Genomic DNA, 22,500 nt, shown 5'->3' with positions numbered 1-22,500 from the left:
CTGTTCATCTGGGATTTCATTGGCTGACAGATATCCTGCTCTTCTCTGATTGGTTGTAGGGAGCCCATCTGGCGGTAATTGATGCGTTGATGTCACTGAGTGCCATGGAAACAGTGGGTCGGGTCAAGATGGCGAAGGAGACCGATCAGTTTGGTGGCAACACAAGCTGGGAGAACTCTCTGCTCTTCTGGATCAACAAGGTTCATCTAGATTCTTACGAATCCTTCATCTAGAACTCAGATCCCAGATCTGCTGCCTTAGAGGAAGTCACCTGAGCTATCAATGAAATCAAAGCAACATCATGATAGTCTTTACAAAGCAGCACTCTATTGATATTCCTGTAACTTTCTTGCAAACTCTGCTTTTTTCTTCTGGAAATGCAAATCTCTGTATATTCCCTGCATGTGTGTGTGTTTACAGGTGAATCAGAAGTTGAGGGAAAGTTCTAATGTTCAGGAGAACCAGAAACCAAACACCTGCACAGACCTGCAAGTCGTTCAGCCATCCGTGAGTAATTACATGCAAAAACACACACACACAATCTGACTGTAAACATTAAGATTCTTGGGGTTTTCAGATGCCACAGCAGCAGAACCCTCTTGAGATCCTTCAGTCATCCTTTAAAGGAGCCTCAAATAACCTATTTATGAACTCAAGGAACCTTACTGAAAGAAAGTAAAGAAAGACAGGCGGATTTCCTCCCCATTTCTTCTCAATGTGTAATGCCCAATTCCCAATGCGCTCTAAATCCTCGTGGTGGCGTAGTGACTCGCCTCAATCCAGGTGGTGGAGGACGAATCTCAGTTGCCTCTGATTCTGAGACCGTCAATCCGTGCATCTTCTCACGTGGCTTGTTGAGCGCGTTACCGTGGAGATGTAGCACATGTGGAGACTTCACGCTATTCTCCGCGGCATCCACGCACAACTCACCACACGCCCCACCGAGAGCGAGAACCACATTATAGCGACCACGAGGAGGTTACCCCAAGTGACTCTACCCTCCCTAGCAACCGGGTCAATTTGGTTGCTTAGGAGACCTGGCTGGAGTCACTCAGCACACCCCGGATTCAAACTCATGACTCCAGGTGTGATAGTCAGCATCAATACTCACTGAGATACCCAGACCCCCACCCTTGACAGTGTTTAGAGTTCTTTAATGTTCTGGTTGTAAGAGTATGTTTGTGGAGGATCTCCGGAGGGTTCTGCTGGTGTGGCATGTGAAGAATCCCAAATGAAGACTTCAGATTGTTTTTAACACTGAAACTAACAATCTTCTCTCATCTCTCTGTTCCTCTGGTTTAGTGTCCTCAGCGCTGGTACTGGAAACTGGTCCCCGTGAGTATTACTCCTCCACTAAACACTCACAGTCTGTTTGATACCTCAGTTAAACTCTCCTTTTGATATGACAGACAGAATAAAATCAGAGGGAAATGATTGGCTGATATTGTTCAAGACCCAAACCAAAATCTGGTTGTTTGATTACAGTTAATGTTAAAAGTATCACTTTCTTAAAGGACATTCTTCCAATATGGAGCACGAAGGAGATGAACAAACTAAAGTCACGTTGATCATGTTGTACAAGATATCGTTTCTGTACGCTAACATACCTTTGAACATAAGCAGGATGGAGCCAAAACATAAGTGCCTTATTCTGATTGGTTAATGAGTATTGATGGGTACATTTACCAGTGTTAGGCCTGTTATCTTGTTTGGTTTTCTCCAAAAAGAACGCAACAGTGCCTACCCTCCTTTTCAGCCATTCCGGAAGAATTTTTCCCCATTTTTTAAATTTTTTTATTTATAGAGATTTCATAAAATCCTCCATAGAAGAGTTGTGCACCATGAATCAAAGCAACCAGCTCCGAGGTGAATCACAAAAAAGTGTTTGAAGATCAGACAAAAAGACAAAGATACAAGACTGTGTATTGCGTATGACATAATCCAATAAAGAACAATGGAAAAATATAAAACTATTGATTTAAAGTTGTTGGTTATAAGTGTAGAAACAATATATTTGAATGTTATTGCAAAATATTCAGACATATACAAATATATACAGTAAGTAGTTGGCATCATTCACAGTGCATCATGGGAGTGGGCAGTCGCTGCATGGCACACTTTGTTGATCTTGATTCTCTGATTGGTGGATCTTTCTTTAGGATTATGGGTAGTGTAGTTTTGCACCAGGAATGCCGCTATTAAACATGATATTTTTTTTTTAAATGAGGTTGAAATAACGCAGACTGATGCTTCAACAGAAGCATGTACCATAGATTAAGAACCTCAGAGCTCACGGTAGGTCTGTCTTTAAAGGTTTATAAGTTATTCTTAAAAATCCTAAATTCACCTATGGAGAAAATGAATGATATTTTTATTTCCAGAACCAGACTGTTTGACCCCTCCCATTCATCAATCCACAGCCAATTAAATGTCAGATGTGTATGTCAGCCAATAAGAGACAGGAGGGTGTGGGATTCCCTGCATTGTCTCTGCCCCTTTTTACTCCTGTTTGTCACGTGACTTTGTGAATCTGGTTGCCGTAGCGACGACCCCTTGGCATTTACACTTGTGCTCTCTCTATCATACCGCACCAGCATGCCATCGCATTTTGTTTGAAGGAGTCGGGGAATAAACCTCCTGTGGTAACGTATCCGCCCGCCTCCTGTCGCCATAACAACATCACACACAACCCTCTGCATGATGTCATCACTGTCCTGTCTTTGATTTCACTTCTCTAACACATCTCAACAGGAAACATGTGTCTTTTGGAGTGTTTTACTGGTTGTTGATCACTCTTTACTTTTGCATAGAATTCAGTTTTTCTCCCAGTTTTACACAAGATTTCACTAGTTTTCTTTCTTAAGGTTTGTCACTCACTGTCACCTGCAGTATTTATTACTCTGGATGGTGCTCAAACCCCCGACACACACACACACACACACACACACACATATATAAAAAAATCTTATGTCCTTCACCTGTGAGCTGTGGCCCTGTCCTGCTGCCTTCTGTGTGTGTGTGTGTGTGTGTGTGTGTGTGTTTAATCGTGTCTCTGTCGTACACACTGGCTGGCTTCTGCTGGTTTTGCTTCAGTTGTGTGTGTATGACTTGATTGTATGTGTTTGTTAGTGTGTGTGTGTGTGTGTTAAGTAGATTTTAACAGCTCTCTGAGAGCGGCTTTTTCTGCATGCTTACATGCACTGAAGGATTGTGTGGATTTTGAAGCACTTTTAAATCAACTGCACATTCACTGACAGTCCTGAAATGAACAGTGAATGAATCACTGATTCTATGAGTCGATCAGGCAAAATGAAAGTTAATCTGATTCATCTGAATAGCAGTTTATGGCACTTTTCCCTCACTACATTCCTTTAACATCCTTTCTTTTATTTTCTGAACATTTCTATTTAGCTTACATCACATTTCTTGCCCTCTGACTCCCTTGCTCTCTCTCTCTGTCTCAGATCCGGTACAGGAAGGATAAGATTCAGTCTCAGCAGACTCCAGTGTTTGTGTTGGTGTCTGGTGTGAAGGATCTGTCTAACGGTTGTGCCATCGCCACTGCGTTTCACTTCTACTGTCCACAGATTCTGCCCTTAGAGGGTAAAATACATACACATATTTACTTGGCTATCTAAGATAAGCTAATTATAATTAGGCTAATGCAAACCTTAAATATACACCTAAAAACATATATACATGTAAACTTTATTTATTGAACCTTTTTCCAATTGAAGACATCCCCAAATGGCCCCAAAGGGAGATTTTATCAGATTCAGCTCACATCCAAAGACAGTTTTGTCCATAAAGTTCACACACATCTATACTTTTATAAATCTCTCTCTGTCTCTCTGTAGAGGTGTGTTTAAAGGACACAATGTCTGTGGCAGACAGTTTGTACAATCTGCAGCTGATCAGAGAGTTTTGTGAAAGCCAATTGAAGAGCTGCTGCCCCCTACAGCTGGAGGACTTACTGTATGCCCCGCCCACTTTACAGGTGAGTTATGCCCCGCCTACTTCACTGGTGAACACGCCGTGCCCATTTTTCTCAAATGATTACTTAAGTTTTGATTATGAAATTGTGAAATACTAAATAAGAGTTTTCTATTTTGACCCCAAAGCTGAACATCATGTGCTTCCTTTCTGAGCTGTTCGCCGTATTTGAAGTGCAGAAGCCAGATTTCGTCAAACCCACCCACACACTGGACCTAACAGGTACAAATATACCTATACATACATATATAAACATCTAAACAAGCACGTGCAGTCTTTAAAAATTCATGTTTTTCTGCAGATGCGTCTGATCTGGTTGAGTGCATGAGTCCCATCAGTGGCAACAGCAACAGGTGATGCGTTCTTCATCAGACTCAAAGTGCATTCTTTACACATCATGTTAGCACGTTAGCACACTCTTCAGGCTAAACTGTTTTTTTTCTTGCAGTGGTTGTCCGTCTTTCCTTCTGAAGCAGCCATTCGGGCCTCAGTCCTCCTTGATGTCTGGTAAGCACATGCAGGGACATGACTGTGAAATTTGTGACCTAAAAAAATGGTCCTGACTGAAATACAGTTGTGTAGTTAAACATCTCTGCTCAAATGATGCTCGAGACTTTCTCAAAACTAACTACATTTTCCGAAGTCATTTTTGCTCAATGACATTTAATCAACTGGTGCATGGTGATTTTTAGTGGATGAATGAAGTCAGTTACTCTCGAGCTGGTATGTTGTTTTGCTTGAGCATACTTTCTTTCTTTAAAATAAATTACACTTAGTTTGATATTTTGGCCATTCAAACTAATCCAAATGAAGGAAGTAATGTTATGAAGGAAGGAAGATTTGCATTAAGGGGTTGCTTTTCCACTTGTCGGATTTGGAGTTTTGTAGTTTGAGATGTGTACTTGTGTATTATTATTTGTGTGTGTGTAACTGTGTGAATTGTTGTTTTTATTTTGTTTGTTGTTGTGTAGAAGGACGAGGCTGGGGCAAAAAACAAATCAGGTATGTCTGTTTGAAATTGTCCTCGTATTTCCCTTGTCATTTACTTTAATGTGTATATCAAACATCAGTACACTCATGAAGCTCCAGAGATTTTCAGTCATTCTCACTTTCTTTGTCTCAGCCGTCCTCTCTCTGCTGTGGCCTTCAGCATCCCATTCCCTCTGGACAGTGATGTTGATGTTGTCATGGGCAACCCTCTCTTTCGTTCTGTCAGCACTGACAGCCTCACCATGGCAACCAACCCCGGCCCTTACACGCCCCCAGAGGATCTGAGCAAGCTTATTGGTCAGGCTCCGCTAGAGGAGTTGCCTACCATAGAGGAGGCATTACAGATCATTCATACAGCTCGTCCTGTGCACAATGAGCCTCGTCTACGGCCAGAGGGGGCGCCGTCTGGCTTCTATCTCCACTCCCCAGAGGAGGGTGGGACCAGACTGAGCAGCTCTGCACCCTGTCAGTCAGGGATGATGTATCGGCCAGTGGGAGTAGAGCCTGATAACAGTGGAAACCGAGGTGGTGGCAAACATCAGCCTGTTGGTTCTCGAGGCGATGACTCAGTACTGCATGATGGAAATCTAGAGTCCAACACATCAGAAGACTTTCCCAAAACCTCCTCAAGCCCTGCCAACGTCCCCAAGTCTAGCCGAATGACAAATTTTGCAGAGCGCAGGAGGAAGATACCGGAATCTCCCAGTAATTCCAGTTCCCAGGACATAGAGGAGCCATTCAGCCCTGCAGGGATGAGTCCTGTTGGGGTAGCAGAGGCGCAAGAGTTGGGGGCACGTCTGGAGGAGAAACGTAGATCAATAGAAGCTCAGAAGAGACGAATTGAAGCCATCTTCACCAAGCACAGACAGAGGCTTGGCAAGACTGCCTTCCTTAAGCTCCAGAAGAAACAAGGGGAAGAGGCGGAAGACGACAGTCAGACCCTCAGTCTGGAGAAACGACTTACCCTAATGGAGCATCAGCTTCAACAGGATGAGGACAAAGAAAAAGAGGAGGATAAGAAGAAACAGGAGGAGGAAAAAGGGAAGGATGGGGAGCAAAAGAAGAGCACCAGTGATGTTGTAGCTCCTCCCAAACTGGAGAAACAGGTGACCTTCTCTGTTGAAACAAAGAAAGAGGAGGAGAAAGAGCCACCATTGGAGGAATACAATGAGGTGGTGGCTAAGCTGAGCTCCACCCTCCAGTCCTTGCAGAAGGACATGCAGAGGCTTACGGAACAACAACAAAAGCTCATGGGAAAGAAAACCATGAGTTCTCCAAAAAACACCCCCTCAAATAAGACGCCCCCCTCTAGTAAGGCATTGGTCAAACCCCCTGCCACACCCCCTCATCTTTCAAGAGACTCCACCCATATCATTTCACCCTCTGGATCTCCATCACGGTCAAGACAACCTTATGACACACCCAGATCCCCCAAAAGCTCTGCATCATCCACTCCACGCAAGTCCCGTAATGCTGCTCCCAAGAGCGCCAAATGGCAGTGTCCCTCTCGCCCCACGGACCTCAGCTTCCAGCCTATCAAGCGTGTCCTTACGCCCCCACAGAATGTCGACAAGCTCCCCCATCTGCGGCGTGTGTCTCCGAGCAAGTGTCAGGTGCAGACTTCATCCTCGTTACGGCTCGGAGGTCCATGCACGCTACAAGACTCTTCACAGCAACCTGCTCCAGCCCAAGAGAGCACCTCTGAATCAGGCTCCAGCGACCATCACACCCCCATCTTCACCCTGGAGCTTGAGGCCGGACCTCCGTCTGCACTCCCAGCTGAACTGTTAGGAGGTGGGTGCAGCTCAGGTGCCCCATCGGAGTGCTCGTTTGAAAGTGATGTTCTTCTCAGCAGCGCTCCCATGAAAGATGAAAGGGAGGAGACTGAGGGTGTGGGAACACTTGAGGACGACACAGATCTAGAACAAGGTCCAGAAATATTCTCATCAGACTCCATGAGTGACCAGACAGATAGCGAGAGCCGAATGGGGCTCGATGTTTTCTTTAAGGTGTGTAAATGAGTTCATGTTGTTGGTTGATGATGTGTGTGCGTTTTTGTGGTTGTAATTGGGTAAGTTTGTGGCTATTCAGGAGGAGGGTCTCTCGGAAGAGGAAATGGCCCAGAAAAGAGCTCTGTTGCTGGAGAGACAGCAAAGACGAGCTCAAGAGATCAAGAGACGAAAACATGGACAAGACCCTGAGAATAGGCAAGAACACACACATTTATACACCCACACACAGACACTCACACATATTATTACATAAGTAATTTTCTGAGTGCAGTTGGTTACTGTTTGTCTCACACGATGTGATAGGTAAATCTATATGGTGCACTGAGGAAAATGAATAAGAGAGTCATCTTTGTCCAAAATGTTTATTGCAGAGAGTATTCTTATTACCAATGCAAAGGATGTGGCCACAGAGGAAAGCAGAGCAGAAAGAGAGAGCAAGAAGCATTCATTTACTTCTATTTATACAATAAAGGAGTGAATTTGTAACCTGAGAAAGGTCCTGATAAGCATCCAATCATATTGAGGCCATAGGTGTTGCTTAGACAAAGGGGCAATGGGAATATACTACTTAGCTGAAATAAAAGAGGAAGGGGTTTGAGGGTAGAACAAAGGAAATTAACTATATGGCCCAATCTGGCTGCACGGGAAATAAAATATATCAACTGCAATATTTATCTATTATATATCATATCATATTATTAATACATATGTTTTTCCGGTTTCATCACTATAATAAAGTCTTCTCAATCAATGTACCATCTGCTACTAATCGGAAATTAATTGAAAGAGCTCAAGCAGTCGACTGTTGCTACAGTTACCGCCTCAGGAAAATGCAACATTGATGAGGTTCAGGCTTTAATTATGGAAGTCAGATCTCCCCAAACCTATATTTAAACACACACATCTGTTCTCAGGTGTAGCTCTTTGGGTTTACTGACATCTGTTTCTTCCTACAGTCAACAGTCTTCCTCAGATGACCTGCAACCTTCTCAGACTCCACCTCTTTCACAGTCGCTACCCACCACATCATACACCCCACCCCCTCCCTCACAGGCCACACCCCTTGGTACACCCCAGCGGTGGGGATCATTCACACGGGCTGAATATGAACGGCGTCATCAACTAAAGATCATGGCGGATCTAGAGAAGATTCTGAAACAGAAACCAGCAAAACACAGTGGCAAAAAACAACTTACACACAAACCACACAACAACCATGAGCTAATTCGCACACTCTCGCCAGGGAAGAATAGAGCAGGTAATCACATCACACACACATCAATAAAGCACACATCAAAGTACTTAAAGGTACAGTGTGTCATTTTTTCAATGCACCACTTGAGGCACCAAATGGAATTTGCCTTAACCAATGGCATGAGTTTGGGGTGAGGTCAGTGCTGGAGTCACTACTTTGAAACTGTAGTTTGTCACGCTACAAGCTCCTTATGATTTAAAGTAGTTAAAGTGCAGTCAAGCTACCCATTAGAAAAAAGTAGTTGACTTTGCTACACGTTGGATGAAGTAGTTTGTTACTGGAAAAGTTACAATGTTTTGAAAACAATTGAAAGTTACTCCCCAACACAGGTTGGGACTACCAATGGAAGACAGGTGGATGGTTTGAAACTTGTTTGAAAACAGTCATCATTTTTGCAGTTCCATTTAGCTAGTGGTGCAGAATTTACACACTGGACTGAAGATATCACTAATGTGCCCTAAACTCACTTGTAGTAACACACTCAGCTGCAGCTAACAAGAAGGATGGTGGATCTCAGCCAACTGATAAACCAGCAAGGTGGTGTACTGTGCTCTTTTGATATATTTCAGACTCTCTTTCCTCCAGACTGTTTTTGTCTTAATTTAAAAGCTTACACTCTCTCTCTCTCTCTCTCTCTCTCAACTCCAAAGTCAATCAGATTCACCCTCAAAGGTGATGTCATCAGGCCAGTCGGCCAATCAGAATAGAGAGAAAGACTGTGAAAATGGTTCCAACCCCTCGTCTCCAGCTTCAATCCCAGAATACACCGGTAAAGAGCTGTGTTACAGAAATAAAATGAATACAATTGTGCAGTGTTGCTAAGCAGATCTGAAGTGTAAGTGCAGAGTGAACAGTGGATATTGATTCATAAATAATACATGGCTAGAAATGGTAAGATTCTTGAGACAAACTTTGAATGATGACTTAACAACGCTTTGCCTATAAGTTTACAACAGTTTGAAAATTGTAAGTCTGATCATTAAAGGAGTCAGAACAGTCTGTAGGCCTGTGCCGAGTTCAGTGGATGTAGTTTTAAAACTCTAGTTACCTTTACACAGGGGTTAAATACTTTGAAAAAGCCCTCTTCCAAGTTTGTACAATATTAGTATATGTCAAGGCAACAAAGTAATCATATAAAGTCATATTACACTCCAGTGGTTTATTTACCAGTAATCTGTAAAGAACTACTGAACAGTTAAGATTCACAGTTGCATGATTACAAGATGAAGAAACGGCACCACCTACTGGCTGTGTAGTTAGCGTCTCATTTGATCTAATGTGTTCATCTCTGTAGATCCAGTGGTCTTTTCACTCGTGTCATTGTGTAAAGCTGAAATTCAATTTGTATCTTGTGTTTCAGGTCCTAAATTGTTTAAAGAACCCAGTTTTAAATCTAACAAGTTCATCATACACAACGCACTCTCACGCTGCTGCCTTGCGGGCAAAGTCAACGAATCGCAGAAAAACAAGATCATAGAGGTGCAACACTCTTTCTCTACAGTTGTTGCTCTATCAGTGTATGACATCACATGCTTCTGTACCTCACAGATCTTCTAATTCCAGGAGATGGAGAAGAGCTCGGCCAGTCACTTCCTGATTCTCCTGCGAGATTCTACTTGCCAGTTCCGTGCGGTCTACACTCTAGACAGCCAATCAGGGGAGCTGCAGCGGCTCTGTGGTGTTGGCCCACGTATAATCTCCTCTTCGGCCGTGGAGGCCATCTATAAATATAGCTCCGACAGGAAGCAGTTCAACACACTTCCGTCTCGAACCCTGAGCATGAGTGTCGATGCCTTCACGATCCCCGCCCAGCTGTGGCATAGCAAGAAACATGGCACGCCCAAAAAAGCAGCCACACCCTCCAAAACAACCCCCTCCCACAGAAATAAACCTGTCTGACCAAAACAACTCTCTGCTACTGAGATAAACCACTCCCACCAAAATAAACTCCTCCTACCTATATAATTCCTCCCCCGACTAAATAAATTCCTCCCACAGAAATAAACCTGTTTGACCAAAACAACCCTCTGCTACTGAGATAAACCACTCCCACCAAAATAAACCCCTCCTACCTAGACAATCCCTCCCCATTGAAATAAATCCCTCCCACAGAAATAAACCTGTTTGACCAAAACAACCCTCATCCAAATAACCCCCTCCCAGTGTGAGTGAGTGAGTGAGTGTGTGTGTGAGTGTGTGAGTGTGTTTGTGAGTGTGTGAGTGCGTGTGTGTGTGTGTGTGTATGTGTGTGAGTGCGTTTGTGAGTGCGTTTGTGAGTGCGTGTGTGAGTGCGTGTGTGTGTGTGTGTGTGAGTGAGTGTGTGTGTGTGAGTGCGTGGGTGTGCGTGAGTGTGCGTGTATGTGTGTGAGTGTTTGTGAGTGCGTGTGAGTGCGTGTGTGTGTGTGTGTGTATGTGTGTGAGTGCGTGTGTGAGTGCGTGTGTGTGTGTGTGTGTGTGTGTGTGAGTGTGTGTGAGTGTGTGCGTATGTGTGTGTGCGTATGTGTGTGTGCGTGTGTGTGAGTGTGTGTGCGTGTGTGTGAGTGAGTGTGTGTGCGTATTTGTGTGTGCGTATGTGTGTGTGTGTGAGTGAGTGTGTGTGCGTGTGAGTGTGTGTGTGAGTGAGTGTGTGAGTGTATGTGCGTGAGTGTGTGTGCGTATTTGTGTGTGCGTGTGTGTGCGTGAGTGTGTGTGAGTGAGTGAGTGAGTGTGTGTGTGTGTGTGTGTGTGTTGAACAGGGTTTTGTGAGTTGAATGTGCATCAGTGAATCAGCTGCTGTGGGTCAGTGGAGCCTTTAGAAGCTGATCCAGAATCAGTATTAAAAGCCATTTAACCTCCTTAATAATTGTAAAATATTGGTTGTGTATGTACTCTGTATAGTTGGGTACAAACAGTTACTGACCTCACGGACTTGCAGAGTAGTGCATGGAAATGAGCGACCCAAACAAACTATCCTGTTGCTTTATCATGATGCAGTGAGAGTATCGGTTGTTAAAACATTGTACTTTTTTATTAGCACATTCAATACCATGTACATGTCCATATAAACAGGCACAATCACTATAGTCTTGTGTCAATACATGTGATCTCTGCAGGTGATTAAGATGGTGATGATGTCATCGGCGACACCTGCATTACATCTGTTTCCTTTCGTCATAATAACCCAGAAGTTTACCTGCTCGCTCTGTGTGTGTGTGTGTGTGTGATTTTGTCTGGTGATAAACATGTAGGTCAATAAAATTATTTCTAGCATTTGAGTTGTATAGTCTCTGTATCTCCAGTGCTCTTTAAATTACTGTTATGAATGAAATGTTTAGCATATTTTCTTACTGAACTTTATGTGTATGTGAAGAAGGCAGTCAGTGGGTGTTGAACATGTCGTTTCTGAAGTGAATGTAAATGTTCTGCAAAGGATTATAGACTAACTCACATGTACAGCATCTGAAACTCACAAATCAAAGAGCTTGAGTGCATTTTAACAGTATAATTCACATTTCCACTTTCATGAAACACTCATGACAGAAATTTTCCAGTAAGATCCAAATTTGTGTTTCACATTCGATTAAGTTTTTCTGTAGAACAAGCCGACAACCCATCTATTTATTTCATCTGTAATACATCTAAAAGACGTTTCCTCTTGGATGTCAGTAAGACATTCAGCAGATGTCTTTGAGATGTTTATGATTATGTGTGTAAATATGATCTTTTAAAGATGGTTAGCAGATAATAATAATTATAATAATGTGATGCTTTCCAAATGAAACACTCTTAAACAGACATCTCGGAGACGTACGTGTGTTATCTAGGAAATAACCAAAGGCCCAATTTTAAACAATAACAGAAAACATATTTTTTTAATTAATTTTTATCATTTCCAAATTGAGTTAATCCTAGATGCCTACAGGGGTGTGCGAAAGAAAACATGTAAATGTAATATTTAGTATCACTGCGAGTTGTTAAAATTACATTTACTGATTTTTTTGTGATCCCGGTTTTAATGTTTTTCATATTGTATGTAGTTTGAAAAGTGTTATTTATGATTCTGTTTCAAGAGTATTTCAAAAGTCCAAAGGCGATACCAATGGTAGTGTTGCCCCCGGTGACGAGAACACTGATATGAATGGTTTTCACACACATTGTCGTTTACATCGTTTTGTTTAATTCTTACAAAAGGTCTTTCGAATTATTAATTTTCCTTGGTTATGAGAAGTCTGTGAAATCACACTTGAAGAGCAGGATGAGAACCATAGAATGAACGTAATAATTTTGACCACCCCTAAAAAGGGTATGCACTGATTATAAATGAATTCTTCAGTTCAGCTCTGCACAATGAACACAAGTTTTCTTTCTTTTCTCATGTTCCTTTATCAAAATACATTTGTAATATTTGCATGCCATTATTTCACCTTAAGCAAGTTAAACCGCCCTGTCCTCAGGGGCCGTTCACTGATGGAGTGAGACACGAGCAGACCGGCTAGAAAACACGAGCTTTGACACCTTCCTTTACATCAGCTAAAGCCTGGCAGACGCCCGGTGCCCTCTGCTGACAATCACAAGTTACCCTGTCTGAAATATGACTAACTGGAGCTCAGCGCTTCTCTGGGAGGTCTTTGAGTGGCCGCTCTCTGGTGCCCATGAACTTCTCGAGCTTTAGTGGCTCTGGCGGGATCAGTACAGGTTTTGGAGTGGGGTTTATGCAGTGTATGATGGGTAGTGTGCGCAGCAGCACTGCGGTGGGTTTGGGGTAGTGCTGGGGCCGGTATGGGGATGGCAGGTGGAAGTTCTCTCTCGGCTGGTTTGAGGATGGTTGGAGGTTCTTTCTCGGCTGGTTTGAGGATGGTTGGAGAGTCTTTCTCGGCTGGTTTGAGGATGGTTGGAGATTCTCTCTCAGCAGGTGGGAGTTTGGGTGGAGGTTCTCTCTTGGCTGGTTTGAGGATGGTTGGAGGTTATCTCTTGGCTGGAGGATTTGGGTGGAGATTCTCAGCTTGTTTGAGGATGGTAGGAGATTCTCTCTCGGCTGGTGGGTGTTTGGGTGGAGGTTCTCTCTTGGCTGGTGGATTTGGGTGGAGGTTCTCAGCTTGTTTGAGGATGGTAGGAGATTCTCTCTCAGCTGGTAGGTGTTTGGGTGGAGGTTCTCTCTTGGCTGGAGGATTTGGGTGGAGGTTCTCAGCTTGTTTGAGGATGGTAGGAGATTCTCTCTCGGCTGGTTTGAGGATGGTTGGAGGTTCTCTCTCGGCTGGAGGATTTGGGTGGAGGTTCTCTCTCGGCTGGTTTGAGGATGTTGGAGGTTCTCTCTTGGCTGGAGGATTTGGGTGGAGGTTCTCTCTCGGCTGGTTTGAGGATGGTTGGAGGTTCTCTCTCGGCTGGAGGAGTTTGGGTAGAGGTTCTCTCTCGGCTGGTTTGAGGATGGTTGGAGGTTCTCTCTCGATTGGTGGGAGTTTGGGTGGAGGTTCTCTCTGGGCTGGTTTGAGGATGGTCGGAGGTTCTCTCTCGGCTGGTGGAAGTTTGGGTGGAGGTAACTTCATGGCTGGTTTGGTGAGTGGAGGAGTTCTCGCAGAAACCATGTCCTTCATCACTAATGAGAAACAGCAGCTGCAGGTCCTAAATGATCATCTTGCAACTTACCTGGAGAAGGTGAAGCATCTGGAGACCACAAACCTCGAGCTCAACGAGAAGCTCAGAGCGTTCACCATCAACAGAGTTCAGATCAGCCATAATCTGGAACCCTACCAAATCCAGATAAAGCCGCTCCTTGAGAAGGTATTTCTGTTTCTTTCCAACATCTGATTTGTAACCTTTAACCCATTTTCCATGCACTGTTTTGACATGAATTTATTTGGAATTATGGTGCAACAACTTTCCTGAGAATTGAACCCCATGACTTTTATATTGCTAGTTTTTAGAGTATTTGGGGCAAAAAGCCCCCCTTTTTGCAGGGGCTAAATCATATTGGATTTTTTAGTTAGGCAAATAGATTTGTTATTGAAAAATGTTCAAAATGGACTGACATTGACTGACTTGAGATGTTATGAAATGGCAAATATGATTTTAACATGAAATGGTACGCCTCTTTCTGAAGTGGTTATTTTCAACAAGTATTTTCTCAGCTTGTTACTTAAGAAGGCATCTTGCTTTCTCAAAAGTTGACAAATTTTGCCCTATAACTATTGTTCCTATATTTCTATCATATCACAAGAGTGGGCTAAGGGACCCCTCGCCACCTTTAAAAAAAAAAAAAGAATCAAAAGAACATTCTGTTATTTATTTTCACAGAAATTACTGTATGTTGCTTCATCAATACTGAATAATAATAAAAAAAAATTATATACTTTGTGACCTGAACAAAAAGCACATTTTCCTTAAGGGGGGGCTTTAGCCCCGTCGTACCCTAACAAGTAGATTTTGGTCAGAAAAACATATACAGTATATTTGCTATTTGAAAAAAAAAAAAAAAAAAAAAGCTTTAGCCATTGACAACTCCAAAAAGTCTGCGGATAATTTCAGAATGAAGTTTGTCTTATACAGGCGGCTTCAACACTGCAATTCATATTCTTGGTGTTTTTCTGTCTTGTTTTCCAATTAAAAAAATCCCAAAATCCCACAAACATGATAAATGTACGATATCATCTAAGTTAGTTTTATGCTTAAAATGAGTCAATCTGTGAAAACAAAAGCCTTTTTTTCAACATCACATTGCTGATAAGAAAACATAAGCGTGCAACTGAGCGTTTTTAACCGTGTTTTGAGGTACGAGATGGAGCTGGCCATGTTACAGTCTGTGGAGGGAAATATTGCAAATCTGAGATCTTTGAAGAAAGAATACGATACAGCGAACGTCTCGTTACTGCAGGAAGTTCAGTTCCTCTTGATGAGCGCTCCACCATAAGAGACGTACTCCAGGAGGTGAGACAACTTTCCAGCGCACGTACATCTCCAAGATGTCTGTTTAAAGCTGAAGGATCTTTTTCTGTGTTCAAATACTTCTATCCCAGATTAATGCGCAGAGACAACTCTAACTACGCCATTCGTAGGTTAATTTTCTCAAAAACTGTAAACACTGTGTCTCTGTGGCACTATAAAAATATGTGTTTATTTTGAGCGACCCGCTTTGACCTGCCCCAACAATGTTACTCAACCAATGGCACAAGTTGGGGGCGGGACTATCTCTTTGTTTGACCAATGGCAGATGGGGGGGCATGTCTTGAAAACATTGTATATTTTTGCAATTCTGTTTGGTGACGCTTGTGCTGCAGAAATGACAAACTTCAGCTTTAAGAGCATTTCATCTAGAAAACATCCTCTGGAATACACGTACATCTCTGAGATGTCTGTTTTAGATCTATTCATCTGGAAAGCATCACAGTCTGATAAACATCTGCTAAACATCTTAAAAAGATCAGATTTACAAACATTATAGATCATTAACATCTCAAAGACATCTGCTGAATGTCTTATTGACATCCGAGAGGAAATGTCTTATAGATGTATTACAGATGAACAAACAACGTAAAAATACGTCTTCCAGATGTAAACACACACATCTGATAGACGTCTAGCTGATGTACGTGTGCTATCAGGGGTAGGCTGAATCTACATCAAAATGTGATGTCAAGTCAAGGAAGTGATGTCATTTGGTTAGGTTCATGTTTTAAAACTGTGTTAGTACTACATGATGGAAAGTAAAACTGGGCACAGATAGAAAACGTACTAGAGTTCAATAAAATTTCTGTAATATTTCATTATGAAGTGACGGTTCACTAAAATGAACTTTTGAAAGCTTTTTACAAGATCTTGATGTGGCCATTATAATGAAGTAAAATAATTATTGCATTAAAATAATCTTTATTTCTATCTTAAACCAAGCAATGTGTCATGTCCCTGAGGCACTTCACTAAATTTGCACCTAGAAAAAAATAAAAGGTGCACACATGTACTTTTTATCAATAATGTAAAGATTTATTTGTGTAGAATGTATTAATATCATGCATGCTATGTGGTCTTCTGTCCTACAGCACATGAGGAACAGTGGCCCTTCTGAGCAAAAACAACTCACATTTCTTCACTGTAAACCTGTGACGGGGTTGAGTTATTCAGTACATTTATGAATAATGTATCAAAAATATGATATATTACAAATTCTAGATATTTCCTTGAATAAAACATGGTGTTTAAAATATATGTGTGCAAGTCGCCTAGTGGTTGGAGAGTTGTGACGGGGTTGAGACGAGAGTGATAATATTTGATAATTAAAATGAGAACACAATTAAATAATAATCCATATATTGTTTGCTGAGCACAGCCTGACATGTCAAGGGCTAGCTCAAAAAAGTTGGGATTTTAGTTAAATATCTGAATTGAATAAATGTTTTACAAAAAACAATGAGGCCACAGACACACAATTTGACTTTTTGTAGCTTTATCATATAAAAATAAGTAAACTGTCATTAAATTTGCATGAGGGACACATCAGCAGCAGGTAGATGCTCATTTTATAACAAGTATTGTGTCGAATTATTTTCAAACCACTTCCATTATGTCCATGACGGGGTTGAGAAAAAAGTATCCGAATTTAGAAACAAACAGGAAATAATAAAAGGGCTTTCATGACTGATATGAGAAAATATGATTTGTTGGAGGTTTAATATGTACCTAATAGTTTGGAGTATTCAGAAAATTAATCAAATGTTGAAATATTACCGAATCCCAGGAATGACCCAATTAATAATCAATTCATTTCATTACTAGCACATTATGACATAAGAAAACACTAATAGAAAAGGGATTCAAATGGCCTTTCGATATTTTAAAATATTTGTGTTTAAAAGATAATTCTTGGGACAATGTGAATGCATGTTTTAAATGCAGTGTTGAGGAGATGATGGCAGGTACAGTGACAGTGGACCTGATGCCGGTGGAGAACACAGACCTGTCGCGAGTCCTCGCCGAGATCCTCGTATGAGACGATCATCGAGAAATACCACCAAGAGGCAGGGAACTGGTACACTAAACAGGTCAACACACAAATACACAAACATGGTTTTAACATGTTTTACTGTGTCTGCTGTCGTGTTCAGGTGGAGGAGAAACCAGCAGAAGTGGTGATGACCTCAGAGACGGCGGTGAAATCACTGAGAACCGTAAACAGAGTCTGATGTTGCAGAGTTCATGGAGCTATATCAGCCGTTGTGTTGATGTATAGTTGAGGTCCATGGTGCTGCCAATACTGTGAAATTACCAGAGAAATTCTCAGTAATTTAATACCACAGCAAAAACTAATATGCCAAAATGCAGCAGTATTGAAACCGGCCAATAACAATATTTTTATTACATTTTCAGCACTTCTAGAAAGTAAAGTCTCATTAAAATATTTTCACACTCTCGCTATTTTATTTAATTTGTCTACTAACTATGTCCGTTTTGAAATTCTGTATTGTGTTTATTAGAATTCTGTGCTGGAAATGACATTTTTAATGCTTTTGAACTGAAATGACTCCGTCTTTCTCAGGATAATTTCTATGACTGTTGATTTAACGCATTAATTTAGTGCGATAAATGATATAATAAAAAAATTAACACAATTCTTAAACTTTAATTCTAGAATAAAACTACATATTTCCCAACCATCGGAGCAATTCAAGTTGAAGTACGTTTTTAAGAGGCGCGTCAGCAGGGGGCAGTCAGCACGCCTCAACAAAGATAAAGGATGCATTCTTGACAGCTAGATGAAGCACAGCAATCTCCAGATGTGATTTTTACATTTCAGCTACTTTTAACTTGACCTAGAAGTGCAGCGTTTATGATGCTAAAAACCAGTGAGATGCTCCAAAAACAAACAAACAATATATTGATTTCTGAAGCTTTTGTATTGTGTAATCAATGCTTTACTCGAGTTATTTTATTAATCATAGGCCTTACATATTCTGTCTTTAAACCCTCTAAAAATCAGCCCCATTGACTCCCATTGTAAGTGTCTCACTGGAACACACATTTGTGCTTTTTTAAAGAAAAGGAGGGACGAGTCAGAATTCATTTTTGTGGTAATCAATATTGACACAAATGCTGTCGATTGAGATTAACTTGTGTTGAACCCAGAATATTCATTTATGATCTACAAACCTTTTGTTTGGACCTCTTTCTGAGGGGTTCAAGTCATAAAACCCCTCTTTAAACTGCATCCTGGTCTTCTCCCTACAGAAAGTAAACCTGGAGCAGCGTCTGGCAGAGGTTGAGGCCGGCAGACTGGAAGGAGAGCTCATGTCCATCTGTGAGAGCACAATACAACAGAGCCGAGACTACTGGAGCACGAGATCAGCACAGATACAGCTCTGATGGAGGGGGTCGGCGAGATCACCACATTCGAAAGCGTCGCTGTTCCCGTGGCCCAGTCGGTCGTGAAGACAAAGATCTCAGAAGAAGGTGCCATGTCAGCAGTGGCTGCAGGTGAGGTTATATCATTAGTATCAGCTTCAGAGGACATGCCCACAAACCACCCACAACAGTCCATTCAGTGACATCTGATGAATACTGTGAGAGCTGTTTGAAATCACCAGTTCCAATATGATTGTACTTTTACTCATATTTACAAGGTACCGAGTTGATAAATGAGCTCAACTCATAAAACTGTGATTGGTTGCTTTTCATGTCAGTCACACAGGTCTTGTTCTAACAATAGAGTGCAACAATCTGTAGTTAAAATCCTGTTCATCTTCTCTATAGGGAAATACATTTGTAACAAGTACTTATAAACATATATAACTTATAAACACTGATCGACCGTGAGCTCTGAGGTTGCTAATTGATGATATTTGCTTCTGTTGAAGATATCAGTCTGTGTTATTTCAACTTCATTGTTTAAAAATTGTTTAATAGCAGAATTAGTGATGAAAAACTACACTACCCATAATCCTAAAGAGAGCTTCACCAATCAGTCACATCAAAAGAGCTCCGCCCACTCCCATGATGCACTGTGAATGACGCAACTGAGTCGCTCTCCCTACACTCTCAAGCTACTGATATATTAGCAATAAAATTAAAGTTGTTGATTAAAAGTTTAGAAACTATATATTTTAAGTCAATAGTTTTATATTTTTCCATTGTTTTTAATTGGATTACATCATTCACAATGCTTCATGGAATTGTAGTTTATTCCCTCATTAACCTCGTGAGACCCCGCGTCCACATGCATGGACATTACGTTTTGGCTTCTCTTTAGGAAATGCTTAATTTTTTTTTTTTTTTTAAACCAACTGATCTCAGTTCAGGAGACTCCAGGCTGTCATTAAAGAGTTAAACTTTCAGCGCACAGAGTCGTGTGACAAAACAACATGGTGTCAAATCTCAGCCGAGTTTGTCTTTCAGAGAAACGGTAGCATAACTACATCTGGTAAGAAACCAACTTAAGTTTTCACATTCAAACCTGTTTGAATCAAAAGAGTAGAGTCTCTAGTTTCATCCGATATGCCATTTTAAAAACTGCATCGATTTATCGTGAAACGGCACGCTGTTAAACACAATGACCACGTATGTGGACAACAGGGCTAACTTTCCATAAAAATCCTACATTCACTGTGCATTATTGAGAATCAATGTATTCATCTAAAAGCTGAAAAATGTGTCTTTCAGAGGCTTTATATGGAGTTATGATGAAAATAATGTGCATTTCAAACTGTTCTGAGACCAGTGCAGACAGACAGCACACTGGAGGTGCGATCTCTCCGTCAAGGCCAGCAGAACCAGCCAAGTGGGTGAAGATCTTGCTCATGCCAAGGAATGCTGCCATTTGTTCGAGAAATCTTTTTTTCCCACCTAACATGGCCGTAACCACCCCAGACATTGAAGGACCATCACAGAGGGACATGTCCACCCAATATTCAAATTAGTGCTCACAAATATGCTTATTTATTTTTCTGTGGATGACTCTCAAACTATTACCGCCAACCAGGGGCACTACTAGGTTGTTCTAGCATTCTGACATTAAGGGTGGGCAATAGGTTCTCTCTTCGTCTAATAAAATATTAATTAAAGGAGACTCTGACAGACTTCTCTTTGAACCATGTTGTCTAAAAATGTGTGATCTGTCTCTTTTAAATATTATATTATTAAATTGGGGAACAAAAAAATATGCCGTCACTATGTAATTCTACAGAACCCATTCAAATGTGATGGTGACGATGGAGGACATGCAATTTGACTCGTACTGAAGTTAAATCGAATTTAATAAGATATCATTTTGAAATCTAATTTGCATTAATGTAGGTGTAGGTTTAAATCTCATAAAGGCCAGTTTATGCAAGCAAAATCCATCGTTGAATGACAAAGAAATATGACATTTATCTCGAAATGAAACGTTTAACCCTTTCTCTGTTGATTTCGCAGATGTAGCCTCCAGTGGCGGGATCTTGATGGAGAAACGAGGCTCTTCCTGGTCTGGGTGATGTCATCCTCATGATCAAAGCTCAACCAATCATTTGAAATCAAAGTGTGATGTCACTGTGAACTGTGTTGTGCTGCATGTGTGTCCAGCATCAAGCGTAAACTCGAAACAATGTCCCTTTTATTAACCACATTCACAAGACAGTTCTGCAAAACTCGTAACATACAGCAAATACATTAAACACATGTTCAAATTTTATGAAGCAGAAATACATGATGCTGATTATTAATAACTATCATGTGACGTACTCCATGTGACAAAGAGACAATCAACTACTCTTTATGATTCACTTGCTGCCTTTGAATATTGTATATTTCCAAGCCAGTATATACGGACAGTACATTTAAAGTTTCACACAGGTGTTTGGAGACTGTTTTACGATTTTATTAACAATGATATTGATTAAATTACCAGCATACACATGCACAGGGAAGTTTGTCTCCACTCGATCCCTAAAGACAGAGATATGAAATATTACCGCAGAGTTATAATATTATCTGAGTCAGTTTGATTCTGTGCATGTTACCTGTTTAGTGTGCATCAGCTGGGTTTGATGTGAGATTGTGTCCACACACTGGATCTCCCTCAACCACGTACCACACCTCATTGTGTCTGTTCAACAACTTCAGAGGACTAACACACACACACACAAACAAGCAAGCACACACACACAAGCATACACACACAGCACACACACACACACACACACAGACACACAGACACACAGACACACAAGCACACACACACACACACGCAAGCAAGCAAGCACACACAAGCATACACACACACACACAAACAAACAAGCAAGCACACACACAAGCACACACACACGCAAGCAAGCACACACACAAGCATACACACAAGCACACAGCATACACACACAGCACACACACACACACACACAAGCACACACACACACACACACAGCAAGCACACACACAGCACACACAAGCACACACACACACACGCAAGCAAGCAAGCACACACAAGCATACACACACACACACAAACAAACAAGCAAGCACACACACAAGCACACACAAGCACACACGCAAGCAAGCACACACACAAGCACACACACAAGCATACACACAAACAAGCATACACACACATACACACACACACACAGCACACACACACACACACACACAAGCACACACACAAGCATACACACAAGCATACACACACAGCATAGCACACACACAAGCACACACACAAGCATACACACACACACACACACACACACAAGCATACACACGCATACACACGCATACACGCACACGCACAAGCACACACACACACACACATACACACGCATACACACACACACACACACACACACACACACAAGCATACACACACAAGCACACACACACAAGCACACACACACACACACATACATACACACGCACGTGAACACATGAATAAACACAGTAACAATACGAATGTGGACAAATAAAATAAAAAATAAGGAAAATATATTTATTTTTTTTACAACTGAAATTAACCCACCTTATTTTTTTTAATTTATTTTTTTTAATTGTGTGCATATATATTTTGTGATCTCACTCTCTCTCTCTCAGTAAATCTGGTGGATTCCTGAATCACTGACCGGAACTGTTCTTTACGGTGGTTTATAAACAGATGCACAGTTTGGTATAATGTTATCTGTACATACAGATGCACATGAGTGTGTGTGTGTGTGTGTGTGTACCTGTCGTAGCCCACAGCGTAGTGGTGTGTGTGGTTATATTGTGCGTTCGCTCTGAGCAGTGCTTTGGTCAGCAGGTGGGCGTGGAGTTGAGACGTGATTGACAGCA

General features: G+C 41.5%; 2 protein-coding genes across 2 annotated transcripts in view; one reads left to right on the top strand and one right to left on the bottom strand.

The window, feature by feature from the left end:
• LOC127445499 (calmodulin-regulated spectrin-associated protein 3-like) overlaps positions 1-10,149 on the top strand; it is a 13,829-nt gene extending 3,680 nt beyond the window's left edge. The window contains exons 3-19 of the mRNA XM_051705628.1: positions 60-200; positions 421-507; positions 1,303-1,335; positions 2,595-2,642; positions 3,465-3,603; positions 3,858-3,997; positions 4,122-4,215; positions 4,295-4,346; positions 4,442-4,500; positions 4,965-4,995; positions 5,117-6,992; positions 7,075-7,190; positions 7,952-8,253; positions 8,724-8,787; positions 8,901-9,019; positions 9,611-9,729; positions 9,814-10,149. Coding sequence (XP_051561588.1) covers positions 60-200; positions 421-507; positions 1,303-1,335; positions 2,595-2,642; positions 3,465-3,603; positions 3,858-3,997; positions 4,122-4,215; positions 4,295-4,346; positions 4,442-4,500; positions 4,965-4,995; positions 5,117-6,992; positions 7,075-7,190; positions 7,952-8,253; positions 8,724-8,787; positions 8,901-9,019; positions 9,611-9,729; positions 9,814-10,149 — 3,756 coding nt within the window. The remainder of the gene's footprint in view (positions 1-59; positions 201-420; positions 508-1,302; positions 1,336-2,594; positions 2,643-3,464; positions 3,604-3,857; positions 3,998-4,121; positions 4,216-4,294; positions 4,347-4,441; positions 4,501-4,964; positions 4,996-5,116; positions 6,993-7,074; positions 7,191-7,951; positions 8,254-8,723; positions 8,788-8,900; positions 9,020-9,610; positions 9,730-9,813) is intronic.
• A 10,650-nt stretch (positions 10,150-20,799) lies between these two features.
• Positions 20,800-22,500, bottom strand: part of soul5l (heme-binding protein soul5, like) — a 6,209-nt gene continuing 4,508 nt past the window's right edge. The window contains exons 6-8 of the mRNA XM_051704851.1: positions 22,395-22,500; positions 21,207-21,313; positions 20,800-21,132 (exon numbers count right to left, since the gene is read on the bottom strand). The exon at positions 22,395-22,500 is cut by the window's right edge and continues 58 nt beyond it. Coding sequence (XP_051560811.1) covers positions 21,211-21,313; positions 22,395-22,500 — 209 coding nt within the window. The 3' untranslated portion in view covers positions 20,800-21,132; positions 21,207-21,210. The remainder of the gene's footprint in view (positions 21,133-21,206; positions 21,314-22,394) is intronic.

The sequence above is a fragment of the Myxocyprinus asiaticus genome, chromosome 8 (assembly GCF_019703515.2).
Source record: "Myxocyprinus asiaticus isolate MX2 ecotype Aquarium Trade chromosome 8, UBuf_Myxa_2, whole genome shotgun sequence".
Taxonomy (NCBI): Eukaryota; Metazoa; Chordata; class Actinopteri; order Cypriniformes; family Catostomidae; genus Myxocyprinus; species Myxocyprinus asiaticus.
Note: the sequence above shows the minus strand (reverse complement) of the source record. Positions and strands in the feature narration are given on the sequence as shown.